The following is a 13,889-nucleotide window of genomic DNA, read 5'->3' on the forward strand; positions in this document are numbered from 1 at the left end:
TTTTAATGACGTAAAAAGTAACACCACAGAAATAAAATAGGGCATTGAAAATTATGGGTGCAAACTGAACTTGGCTGAGTAAAATTTGTCAAAAACCACAGAATAAATAATCTAAACTCTCAAGGAGAGTGATATACGCCCCATTACAAATCGAATATTATCTATTTCAGTGAAATTGAACAAATAATCTAATTCTTTTTAATTATTTCGTGCTATAAACAATTCTTGCTACTTTCTTTCAAATGTAGGACCAGTAGAACTTCTGCTACAGCAGCGCCATCTTAATTTTACAGACCACAACAGATTGTGATAAACACTTCATATACGAAGATTATTCTTCTTAACTTTACCCCCTATTTCAGTTATTTTAGTTATTTTTTAGATTTTTTGATTTGTCAAATGTCAGATTGTGTGTCAGATATGTGTCAGATTAGAAAATAAAAACAAGGTTATGGTATTTTATGGATTAGTTAAAGGGAATTTACTATATTTTTGAGATAAAATCAGATAAAATATTTTATTGTTAATGTTATTGGAGCTTGTAGTTTGGGGCTGTTCGTAATGGGTATTATTTCAGAACGTACACAGTTTTTAGTGTTGGATTAGTTGAAAAAAGACTTTTAAAATGAAGGCGAAACCGTCAAAAAGAGTTGCTGGTATGATAATAAAATCTAGGAAAAGCATTGCAAAGGATGGAGTTGTCACGGTAAGTTTATAACTTATTGTATATACTTTATTTCGTCACAATCAGAAAACTATAAAATATAAATAGTTGTTTTGTTAAATGTCCCCATTGTCCCCCACTGAGGTTTAGAACCCAAAGAGAATTCAGCTTCTTAGTGACCTTTTTCGTGTAATTAAATGTATCTTGACAATAAAATACACTTCACCTTTTAGATACCCCCTAATGTACCCTTGTCTTTAAGAGAAAAAATCAAAACTACTATAATAGTTAAGTCTAATTATATAGAACACAGAATCTTTCACAGAGACACTATTTTTGTTTTCTGTCTTTTCTTAGTAAGAATTTAGAACATATAGGTACATAATGGGACTGCAATATTTTTTAATGTTGTGTGGCATGGTTCATTACTGGAGAAATCATCGGAAGTTTCATGTAATGTGAACAGCTTGTTTTACGTAATAGTAAAATTATGAATTTTGTTATTGTTTATTAAAATAAACATATATTTTTGAAAAGGTACAATTAAATCCTGACAAGTATATAGGGTGTCCTATTTAAAAACTCTAAACATGGGTCAATATTTCAAAATGTTAATGCATTCCAAGTAAAAAGTTCTATAAGAATCCATTTTTACCTTTTTTTAATATGTTGTCAGATAACTTAGATTATGAGAGGTGTCTCAAATTGCAATATAGCTCTTTATATTCCACCATATAACTCTTTGCCAATGGCCTATCATTGCCTAGTACAAATAATAGTAGACGATCTGACTGCAGGATTACTACTCCCATCATGTTGGTAATCAAAACCTAATTTTTACATATATTTACGAATAGGGAAATACACTTTTAACAGGGTGCCAATCAAAAAGTTTCCGCCAGTATGTTTAATTAATAATAATAATAATAATTGCTTTTGGAGACGACATTATGGTTCATAACGTTCATTGATCATTTATATACCAAATTGAAGTTATTTTTATTTTATGCATGATGTTATAAGGGGGGTTGTCTATGAAAAAGTTGACGCAAGAACGACCCTTAAATCTTAATAAGATCTAAGGAACGACCACAAACTACTTTATAGTTTGTCTGTGGAACATTATAAGGGTCTGGCAATAGTGAGTTGGGCATCTGTAGCTCTTATAATAAAAAACTTTTTGTACAAGTGTCAATCTAATATGGGTTTAGGATGTATTTCAGGAAAATATTTTTACTTTTACAGGGTGGCTGAAAAACATAGACATAAGAATATCCTATTTTATGTTTTTGAGCCATTATTTCGTGATAAAATATAAAAAATTGTGAAAGTTATCATATACGGCTTGAAGTTGAACTTTAACCCTCAATAACTTTCAAACGAGTTGATTAAATAAAAATTCATATCAGACCTTTTTTGAAGACCGTTCAATTTCCTGCAAGAATATGTATTGATTTTTATAAAATGCTGATTTGTTAGAATGCAATAAAATTAAAAAATTGTTTACCCGTGTTATTTAAATAGGAAGTAGAAAAAAAAATATATTTTTTTTTTGGCGCACCCTACTGTATATTATTGCATTTTTGGCTTCCTTTCTGATCACTTTACATAATCCTAAGATATTAAATATGTTTTGATAGTTTCAAAAATATTAATAAATAAATTTTAAAAAATGTGTTTTCTGCCTTTTTTTGAAAAAAAAATTAAAAATACAAGAAATCTTCTAATAATATTCTTTTACACATACAAAACGTGTTTAGCATTTCATGGGTAATAAAAAATGCTCTGAAAATAAAGTATATTTGGAAATAACATTAATCTGAATCATTCAATTTTCTAAGTTGGTTCCATAAAAATTATTGAATGCAAAACCTTTTAGTCATATTACAGATGTTTAAAACATTTTTATTATCCAAATCTAATTGCGTGGCGGCTTCGTTGAAACTAGTATGATCTAGGGCTAGAACTCTTATCATTGATAAACTGAGATTACGATTCCAACGTTACACACCAATTTTTAAGGTAGATGATATGAATCAGTCTGTTTTTGTAGCAATAGCAGACCCGATATTTAATTTATAGTTATTTCTAATTCATATTATTATTATTATTTCGAATCTAGTTTTGTTTCTGAGTCTATATTATAATTGAGAGTATTCTATATCGAAGAATGTACTGAAAAATGATATTATTAACGCATAAATTAGTGAATATAAGATGTGTATGATACTATTCTATTATTGTTTCAAACGTTATGTGCTGAATTTTCGTAGATTTAAAAGATGGTATTTAAGTATTCCAGTAAGTACAATTAATTTTGGTGTTGTTACTAATAAAATACATTTTATTGTAATTTGTCACATAAAGTAATAAAAGTATAGTCTGTCCAACGAGAAGATAAATGATAGTTATAGTTGTGGTCTGTCATTTTTCCATTGTCGACTGTCGAAATCTTCTCTGGACTCTTTGGACAGACTCTAGAATCAAGCACCGTATGTTAACCCATAAAAAAGTATAATAAATGTATCCTATAAATAAATCTATATCATCAGCATCATCATTTTCAACTTATTCAACCATTTCCAATTATTGCGTAGTGTAGTGTGTGTAACTGGGTCTATTGTTGGCTATGCTAGCCCAAGATACCCCTGCTAATTTCCTAATATTATGGTCCTATCTCAGGTTTAGCCTTCTAAGTCTCTTAATTCCTCGTGGGTACCATGCTGTAATTTTTGTGGTTCATCTGTTATCCATCCTTCTTGCCAGGTGTCCTACCCATTGCCACTTGAGGAATTTTATTCTATAAGGATAAATAACATCTGTTACCTGGGCCTTTTGTCATACCCACTCTATTTTGTTACGGTTTTTCTCGGTATTCTCGGTTATTCCCTGCATATTTCGTTCCATCGAGCATTGTGCGACTTGCAGTTTCCTTATAATGTCAGTTTTAAGGTTGATTCCCACTATACCTTCCATATCAGCTCCCTTCCGTTTACATACAATATTATATCATGTAAATGAATAGGACAGTGCACACCATGCACACTATCCGTTCCGTTTCCCTTCCGTTCCGTATCCTTTCCTTCCATACATTTTTTTGGCGGACGGACTGAAGCGTATCGGAAACAGTGTTGTCAAGTTATTACATTTGTACCACTTCTGTTAAAATTTTGCTGATATTTATTTGTTCTTTCACCTCGTAATTAAATCCATTACCTTTTTCAAAAAATACAAATTTTTAAAATAAAACTTTCGTAATGATATAAATTTTACAATAAAAAGTATGGAATTGATACGGAACGGAAGCTTACGTATACTGTCCAGGTTTCGCATGCATATAGGTCATGACTGGTAGTACACATTGGTCGAATGTTTTATTAGATAAAGTGGCATTCTATATACATACATACTTTTAATGTTACAAATGCATATTTTTTTTAATTTTATTAAAAAAACAATTTATTTATGAAAAATGTCTATACCTATGTGGCGGATTCATCTCTCCAAAAAAATCCTTCATGGGTATTTCGCCACTGCACTGCAAGAAAATCTACAAAATAAAATAGTTATTTTTTGTAAACACTTCTGCGTTAAATCTAAACGAACACTGCTTGTCAGAAGTTATGTTTGCAATTATACAAATTTGCCTAACAAAGGAAAAAATGCTTAACGTTTCGGAAAGTTTATCTCTTTCCGTCGTCGGAAGCAAAAAAAATACAAAGAATAAAGAAAAAAAAACTATTTATAATATTTAAATTCAACTATTCGAGAACACTTTAACTTTTTTAAAACAGATACGTCTACAAGAAACCGTTGACGTTCTGTTAAAAAAAAATTTTTCTTTGTTAGGCAAATTTGTATAACTGTAAACAAATTCTGACAAGCAGTGTCCGTTTAGGTTTAACGTAGAAGTGTTTACAAAAAATAACTATTTTATTTCGTAGATTTTCTTGCAGTGCAGTGGCGAAATACCCATAAAGGATTTTTTTGGAGAAATTTATTTATGGTATACAAATTTTGTTGATTCAGGGAATACCTAATACCTTAGGCAAGTTCATAATGAATCAAAATAAGGTTGATCATAAATATTAAATATCTTTGCGCAAGTTTTCCTTAGGATTTACTAAGCTATTTTTGATTTTTATTTTTGCCATTTGATTTTATGGGAATTCATTAATTTTCATTGTCATTTCTACTCTTTCTACAACAATACGGGATAAGAATGATAAGTGTACTTCGGTCTAATCTTCAATTTAATCAAGAGGATATTGAAACACACATTCTTAAAATTTTTAATAATTAATTGATTTATACGTAGAAGCCCATAGACTTAAAATAAAATATAGACTGAGCATCTCATTCATAAATAGCTGGAACATGCGGTCAGACAATGTCTTGTTATTGTTGTGTTATTGTTTTAAGTTATAACGAGTGCGACACGAGCGATAGATAGGTTGTCTCTGTCGTAACGGTCGTTCCCTGACGACTCTGCCGAGAAACACAACACTGTCTTTCGTATATTTCACGTAAATTAGCTAAAGGAATATCTAAAATTTCCGATACGATAGATTATTCGTACGTATATACACGTATTCCAAGATTTAAAAATAGCGGTAGAGAGTTAAGTTTTCCTAATATCCTTGTAAACAAGGCTATTATATAAAGAATTTATTAGCGGGTCCCAAAATAAAACAAGAGACAGATAGCAGTATACTTTTAATAATTCTTTAGTTTCTTTTATTATCAATCATGGCCTACTAATAAATATGATCTTTTAATAAAAACTTTTAAATATTGCAGTAAATAGTGAAAATAAATATAGAGTGATATATATTTTTGAGAAGCTTATGGCAAGACAGACTCTATTCTACGTAAAAAGTTCTACAATAAACAGTTTTCACATTCTCGAAAGCTTTAACAATAACAGAGATACAGGAGGTGTCCCAAGTAGCAAAATTTGCAAAAAGACTTGGAAACAAAGAGGGCTATGAAAATTTTGTTTACGGCATCTTCCGTTTGACAAAAAAGTGGGGCAGGTTTGTGCAAACCGCACCTTTCTATCTTCACTAATAACGGAGATACCGTATGATTTCACAACCAAAATGGGACACACTGTACTTAATACTGTTAATACCAATGATATTAGAAGGGGTGTAATACAAACACTTACTGAAAATTTATGATAAAAATTTAAACAAATATTCTACAAGATTGTAAAATAAAAATATAAAGGGGTCCCATTCCGTGAACATAGAACATTACTACTACATATTTTTGTAATCAAAATAACTTTACTGAATACATTTGTTTATCTCTATACAAAAGTACTTCGCTTGTACGTTAGAGGGCATTAAACTTGAAAAAATTAAACACATTAAGATAATTTAAGAACCGTTATTTTGATTTAGATGACATTCGGGGTGCCTTTGTTTTGCTATACGCTTTAAAATTTGACTTTCACAAAACTCAATTAAAAGAACTGTAAGGGTGAAAACTCCCCCACCCCTACATAAATTTTAGTAGAAATATTTTCCAACTCCACCAACCTTAGATTTTTTTTTCGTAAAATGGTGCCTCTAAGATTTACTACTTTTATAAAAATTTATAATAATTATAAATATACTTTATTGTAATCCGTAGAAAAAAACGACGATAACTAGTATTTAAAGTAATTTATGATTAATCTTTGTTTCAGACTTCTGGTATTGGCAGTCCTTCACTATACCACGCCCTAGTGGTGATATTTTTGGAATTCTTCGCATGGGGTCTTCTAACGATGCCCGTGATTTCGGTACTGAATTCCACCTTTCCTGATCACACGTTCTTAATGAACGGTTTAATCATGGGTATCAAAGGAATTCTTAGTTTTTTAAGCGCTCCATTGATTGGAGCTTTGAGCGACGTTTGTGGAAGGTATTTATATATACAGAGTGTTTCACCCATAGAGTTAAAAATAAGTTTCAACCCTGTAACTTGATTAATTTTTTGGTGACATAAATCAGGATTGATTGACACATTCAATTCGTTTCGGTCACTTCCTGTTTCACCGGAAATGACTACAACTTTTGATTTTTAAATGCACCATCGGTATTTTTTACCTTATTTGATAGAAAATGACACTCTGAATATAATGACGTATCATGTATCAACTTTTGACATTCTTATTCTCGCTAAAAAAATCATATTTCATGCCCAAATTGTATTTTTATTTGTAATTCATTTTTTTTCAAATGAAACGAGGGTGGCTCATCAGCATTTTTGGAAGAAGCATTTTTTAACGAATAATTTGGTACACACACACTTTTATTTCGAGTCAAATTGTCGTTACATTTATGGCCGTGATATTCTAAATTGAAATTTAAATTCTATTTTTTTCTTGAAAATGTCAAAAGTTTACATATGATATGTGATTATTCAGAATGTCATTTTCTATAATATCAAGTAAAAAAATATGGAGTGTCATTTAAAAATCAAAAAGTTGTAGTCATTTCCGGTGAAACAGGAAGTGATCGAAAGCAATTGAATACGTCAATCAATTCTAATTTATGTCACATACTAACATACCAAATTTCGTTTTTTTATCTGAAAAAATAATAAAGTTATGGGGGTGTGCCACTTTTGAGAAACACCCGATAAATATCAGGGGTATAAATATACCCTTCTTTAATTTAGTATTAAACTAATCAAAAGTAAAAAAAATACATAAGACCTTATTTTTGTTTTCTAGAAAACTATTTTTACTAGTCACAGTTTTCTGTACTTGCCTGCCAATTCCACTAATGACGATAAACACTTTTTGGTTTTTTGCAATGATCTCAATATCAGGTAAGATTGTGTAATGGATTTATATGTTTATATTATTTGTTGTGTTATAAAATCATTTTAGGTGTTTTTGCCGTAACGTTTAGTGTGGTGTTTGCCTATGTAGCTGATGTGACAGACGAAAAAGAAAGATCACTTGCCTACGGATTAGTTAGTGGTACTTTTGCAGCCAGTATGGTTATATCTCCTGCTTTGGGAGCTTATTTAATGGAAAGGTAAAAAGGCAACTTTTTTACGACTTTTAGATTTTTTTTACTTTTTTTTAAATAAATCTTTTTTTTGATATACAAGGTGGTCCGAATTGTATTTGGGAAACATCGACAACATATTCTGCAGATAAAAATAAGTGAAAAAGTTCGTATAAATAAATCGTATGTCCCAAAATGCTTCGTTTCGGAGCTACAAGGGAAAAAACTTTCATTTTTATTTAGTTTTTTCCTAATAATTTCTGAACTAATGTTTATACCGTATGATCGAAAAAAAAATAGCGTCCAGTTGGCTTGGAAATGACGATCGATAATATTTCCCATATAATTTTACATACATATAAAATGACAGCGATCTTCATTTTATAGCCATCGCTGACGCCGTTTTTATTCGATCATCCGGTATTTGGATGAAAATTGGATATTCTTTTACGTGAGAATTTCGATTTTGATGTTAGTATGACTCCTACTTGTAGGGGGCGCCACCTACATGTTTACTTATTTTTACTCTTCAAACCAGTTAAAAAATATGTAGATGGCGCCTTCTACACAAGTCAGAGTCATATTGACATCAAATTTAATTTCTCATGTCAAAATACTCTCAGACGCCAGGTTTCATCCTAATATCTATGTTAGTTCAGAAATGATTTGGAAAAAAACGAAATAAAAATGAAACTTCTACACCTTCTATCTTCGCAACTAAGCATTTTAGGACTTACATTTATACATAACAATTTGGACCACCCTGTATATAAAAAATAGATATCGTTTTCAAGTACCGTATGATCGAATAAAAACGGTGTCAGCGATGGCTATGAAGTGAAGATCGCTATCATTTTATATTTAAAATTATATGGAAAATGTCATCGATCGTCATTTCCAAGCCAACTAGACGTCATTTTTTTTCGATCATACGGTATAAGTTTTTCAAACATAATATAGAATCTGTCCAATAAGAGGATACGTGACAGTGGCAGTTATGTCTGACATTTTAATTCACTTCTGTAATTTTTTAGATGTCCTCTGTCGAAATCTTCTCTTGGGCAGACGTTATAAAGTTTTTTGTGTTAAGAAATTGTTTATACTTGGTAAACACACGCTTGTAATATAAATTACGTTATTTTTAGATGGTCAGTCTCTCTAGTAGTAGCTTTAGCAACGGCAGTTGCAATATTAGACGTATTTTTCATTCTGGTTGCCGTCCCTGAGTCCTTATCAGAGAAAGTTCGAGTTTCGCCTATAAGTTGGGAACAAGCGGATCCCTTTTCATCCCTCAGGTACTTTCCTACAGGAAATTTAAATTTAAATATAAAAAAGGGTGGCAGGACTTATACCGATTTGGTCATCGAAACTGTGCGGTCTGGATTTTACGTTGCGGTCTTGCATGTAAGACAGTGATGTAGACAGCTTAATGGAAAATCAAATCTATTAAAAAGAGATAAAAATTGGGTCGACGCATTTCTTCTATGCGGTATTGCCGGATTTTGCATCAAAATTTTAAACCGCAAAGTAGGCGTTTACGAAAAATGTTGCATCTAGGGTTGGTACTTTATTTTTCACTATTAGTTTTACTACAGCTGTAATAGATTATATTTAGTTTAGATATATTATCATCATTTCAGTAGTATACATGAAAGTTTTTAAAATAGCTTATATTTTTCTACACACATTTTCCTACAAACGTAAAAAACCGGCAACACTGTATGCCGCTTTTGATTTTGTCTCTCTGTCTGTCAACCGGTCATTTATATTATTCTCTGTCACACTCATTAAAATCCAGACCACATAAATTGGATGACCAGCAAGATATATATGTCACATTTTTCATATTTATTGGATTTCATTTATGCAGGAAAAAATACTGTTGGTTCCATAGTACTGTACATACTTTTTTCTCTATTTCTAGAAACGTTGGACAAGATTCGACTATTCTACTCTTGTGCATAGCCGTTTTTCTAAGTTATCTACCGGAAGCAGGCCAGTACAGCTGTATATTCGTTTATTTAAAACTGAAGATGGGTTGGAGTTCCAATGTTGTAGCGGTATTCGTCGGTCTCGTAGGGTTACTAGCAGTTTTTACACAACTTTGTCTAGGTAAGAGCACTGTCACACGAAGATACTTGTGTCAGACACCGGTGTTCAGATTTGGCAAAGCGCTGTTTAAAATCTATATTTGATATCAATTACACTTTTAGTTACGTAATCGAGGGCGCGATTTTTAAATTCATTATTGCCAACCATGGATATATTCGGCGCCGGGCTGACTAAGTCGAATTTAAGCAATATGCACCTTCTACATATCATTATTTATTGCTCTGATGTCGGACACAAGTGGTTGTGAATGTGGCTTCTTGTGAATGTGCCCATTCATATGAAAGTAGGTTATTAATTATTTTACTTATATTTTTATAGGTATTTTAATAAAAAATTTCGGAGCCAAGCACACCATCATGCTAGGACTGTTTTTCGAGCTGCTGCAGCTCTTGTGGTACGGTTTCGGTACGACTACATGGATGATGTGGGCGGCCGGTTTCTTGGCTTCTGTTGGCTCGATTACTTACCCGGCGATATCGGCCTTTGTATCCATTCATAGTACGGCTGATAAGCAGGGAGTTGTTCAGGGTAAATATATATTTTTAATTATTTATTAAATACCATACGACCGAAAAAAACAGCGTCAAAAACGGCTAGGCAATGACAATCGATAATGATTTTGGCGAGGTCAATCTCTAGACGTCATTTATTAAAATTGACATATAACTTTTCAAAAATTAACACAATTATAGGAAGATTAAATAAGGATAGAAGGTTTCCAGACACAGAAATTTATTTTAAAAAAATATATTTTTTTACCCAATAAAAAATAAATTACAAACTTTAAAAGTCCATTTCACTAGTCCAAAAAAGTAGCAAAATAAGCGTCCGGCATTTAACGTTTTATGTAAAACTGGCTAGGTATTTTTACACAAATGAAGAAGGAAATTAAAGATAAAGGATTATACTATATCCGTATTGTAGCACATTTTTAGACAACTTTTTTGTTTTTAAGATTTTGATGGTTAAACATCAACAAAATATTCCTTATGTTTGGACTAAACTTTCTCGAAAATAAAGACATAATTTAAAATTCCGTTACAATACGGAAATAGATTGAAGTTTTGTGATTACAGCGATATATAATTTGTATGGTTTTGTAACAAATTTGTAACAATCGCTATTTTATGGTAAATGCTGAAGCTCTGCAAACCTTAATCAAGGCACGTATGTTTGGAATTTTGGGTATGGCTTAACACGACAGGATCGGGCTAAGCCTTAGGCAGATTTCTGGAATGTGATATATATTTCCTTCAGCCACACACTCGCTTTACCCGACCCTTGAGAGCGACCCGACAGTACAGCGTATGAGACTCTTAAGACCAACTGGCAGCCAGCACCATTAAAAAACTTGACCTCACCGAATTGTCAGTGAGTGGCAGCCGTCTTTGACGTCGTTTTTTTTCGATCGTATAGTATTTTCCCATAATAAACAGATCCTAACTTACCATATTCTATGGGTAAAATTAATTTTAATTTCACCATTAATTATCAAATATGTTGGATTTATAATTCATATCGTCCCATAAAGCCCTCTGATTTAGCGAATATAAATAAAAATATACAATGTGTTATATATTATTAATAATGAATTTTAAATCACAGGAATGGTCACAGGAATGAGAGGTTTATGTACTGGACTGGGACCTGCAATGTTTGGCATCATATTTTATTTGTTTCACGTAGATCTAAATGACGGAGATAATCAAAACGCTACACATTCCACAGGTGACACTGCAACGTATGCTGAGGTAATCATATTTATTAAATTAAACACTAAAAAAATAAAGAAATAATAAATTAAATTAACCATAAATATTTCTTTTTTAGCTCGTGCCAGGACCGCCTTTTGTTTTTGGAGCTTTCCTGGTGATATGCGCCATATTTGTTACGTCATTTCTACCTCCCAAAGCAGTAATCGAAACAAGTAAGTATATTATTTCTTACCCTGTTTTTGGTAGATATGATCTTTTTTTGTTTTTGGTATGTGACTTTTATATCTGAAATATTAAATTTCGGAACAGCAAAAAATGGATTATTACATACGGAACAGAAATGTTACATATCCATCCTTGTCAATGCAATAAAATCTTGCATTTCTTCAGTAAGAGTCGTTTAGTGGGCTCTATTTTTTAAAAATATACGATACTCCTTACTCCTGTACCAAAGCCTGTACTACAAAGAAAAGACTACATATACTGCATCTAACCGTCGAAGAAAAATGCGGACTCTCATTCATTTGCCTTTGAATTTTGTTGGCATCCCGAATAAAGAGGTAAAAATATCAAAATGGTCTGGTTGATAAGAGACGCCGAACTATTGTGTCCGATTTGTAATTGATTTGACGCCCTGTTCGAATTAGTGAAGTTCTACGGTACGTCATTTCCGGTGAAACAGGAAGTGCCGGAAAACAATTATTGAATACGTCAATCGATCCTATATAATTTATGTCATATACTAACATATCAAATCTCGTTTTTTTTATCTGAAAAAATAAAAACGTTATAGGGGTGAGCAACTTTCGAAAAACACCCGGTATAGTTTACATCACTTAATGTTTTCAACTAAATTTATTTTTTGTTTCAAACCTATACTTTGATTCAATAAATTTGAATATAAAATGACCTCAAGATTAATTCAATTAATTTTAATTTAATTAACCCTATGATCGAAAAAAAACATCAAAGACGACTTGGGAATGACAATCGATGATAATTTTGGCGAGGTCAATCTCTATACGTCATTTACATTAAATTGATACAAAACTTGTTAAAAATTAGTATTAAGTACAGAAAGATTAAAAATGTTAGAGCGTTTCCTGACACATAGGTAAATCTATTTCAAAAAAAATATATTTTTTGTCGAATTTTAATTTATACATCATTTTTACTCAATAAATAAATAGATTTCAACCTTCTTAAGGCCAGCTGGCGTAAGCGCCATTAAAAGATAACAAAGAGTACTGGCTAAGTAAACGACGTCTAGGGCTTGACCTCGCCAAAATTATCATCGATTGTCATTCCCTATTATATTTTGTATGGTATTTGACTGATATAAAACATTATACTAATAGTTACTTGAAAAAGACTATTGCGCCATTGGAGAAAAAAATACTCTTTCAGTGGCAAATTACTTAATATGTTTTTTAAGAACTGGATACCTTATCAAGGTTATATTTGATTAATTATTATTTCTGTTACAGATCTTCCGCTAGATACGCGTTATGAGGTAGATAGAACAGGCCAAAAAGTTCCTGGAACACTAAGCCCTCTATTGACAGGACGGGGTGGAATCGATGGAGTTATACTATAAGTTAAAATAAAGTAGTTCATCTATCCTATTATTTTTATTGTTTGTCATAAGATAACTCTCGAAAATATCATTATTGTGCGTCACTTTTTGTACGTTTTAACCACCAAAAAATTATATTAATTGTGGATTGCAAAGGAACTTGCCCTCTAATGACAATGTAATTTATTTTTATCAAAGTGATTTTATAAGTATTGTACTATTATTATTGATTACTATAGATGGGATATAAAAAACGAAGCTCAAATTGTAATATTGTAATTATTTTTTGTACATACTGAATGATTATTTAGTAAATTATGTATCATATTATATGCGTAAGTCTCAATATGGAATATAGTGGGATAATTATGAGATGCTTGTATCGTTATATAGGTATCATACTATATTTGAATAAAGCTGTTAGTGTAATTTATTAAAATGATTTAAGTTTATTAATTTTTTGATAATTTATAAGATAGAAATAACTATTTGGAAGAGCTTTTTTATTTTTATTTTTGCTTATTTAATCACTTTATAAATAAATGTTATTTAAATGTTTGCATTAAACGGTATAAATTAGAAACATAAAAACTTGTTTTATTTCGCTTAAAAATTGCGTTATCGTTAGGACAAAAATAACGTTATCGTTACTTTTAACGTAACGTTATAACTCTCTGCACACTTATGTGCTCCTGGTAGAAATGATTTATTTCTAAAAGGATTTAAACAATTTCGTGCAACTTTTATTAAAAACGAAATATCAGGGATTTGTATTAGGAGTACATAAAGGAGCAAGGAGGTAAAAATATAAA

General features: G+C 31.2%; 1 protein-coding gene across 2 annotated transcripts; it reads left to right on the forward strand.

Annotated features, from left to right (window-relative positions):
- Positions 1 to 404: 404 nt before the first annotated feature.
- On the forward strand, positions 405 to 13,668 carry LOC115886553 (hippocampus abundant transcript 1 protein-like). 2 transcript variants are annotated; one of them, XM_030905888.1, is made up of 10 exons: positions 405 to 706; positions 6,360 to 6,577; positions 7,392 to 7,489; positions 7,551 to 7,701; positions 8,820 to 8,969; positions 9,599 to 9,786; positions 10,105 to 10,314; positions 11,392 to 11,537; positions 11,617 to 11,713; positions 12,989 to 13,668. In XM_030905888.1, exons 1-10 carry the CDS (start codon positions 626 to 628, stop codon positions 13,096 to 13,098), a joined length of 1,449 nt encoding a protein of 482 aa, XP_030761748.1. In that variant the 5' UTR covers positions 405 to 625; the 3' UTR covers positions 13,099 to 13,668. The 2 variants fall into 2 exon arrangements, with proteins under 2 accessions (XP_030761748.1, XP_030761675.1); XM_030905815.1 differs by lacking the exon at positions 405 to 706 and adding an exon at positions 2,682 to 2,965.
- The last annotated feature ends 221 nt before the right edge of the window (positions 13,669 to 13,889 follow it).

The sequence above is a fragment of the Sitophilus oryzae genome, unplaced genomic scaffold, assembly GCF_002938485.1.
Source record: "Sitophilus oryzae breed Bouriz unplaced genomic scaffold, Soryzae_2.0 scaffold_1002_pilon_pilon, whole genome shotgun sequence".
In the NCBI taxonomy this organism is placed as follows: domain Eukaryota; kingdom Metazoa; phylum Arthropoda; class Insecta; order Coleoptera; family Curculionidae; genus Sitophilus; species Sitophilus oryzae.

Excerpts from the sequence above, each read along its gene's own strand:
- LOC115886553 (XM_030905815.1), top strand. The coding sequence starts at position 2,882 with ATGTGTATGATACTATTCTATTATTGTTTCAAACGTTATGTGCTGAAT. Across the intron at positions 2,966-6,359 it reads GATGGTATTTAAGTATTCCA|ACTTCTGGTATTGGCAGTCC; the intron begins GTAAGTACAATT and ends TCTTTGTTTCAG. Across the intron at positions 11,538-11,616 it reads ACACTGCAACGTATGCTGAG|CTCGTGCCAGGACCGCCTTT; the intron begins GTAATCATATTT and ends TTTCTTTTTTAG.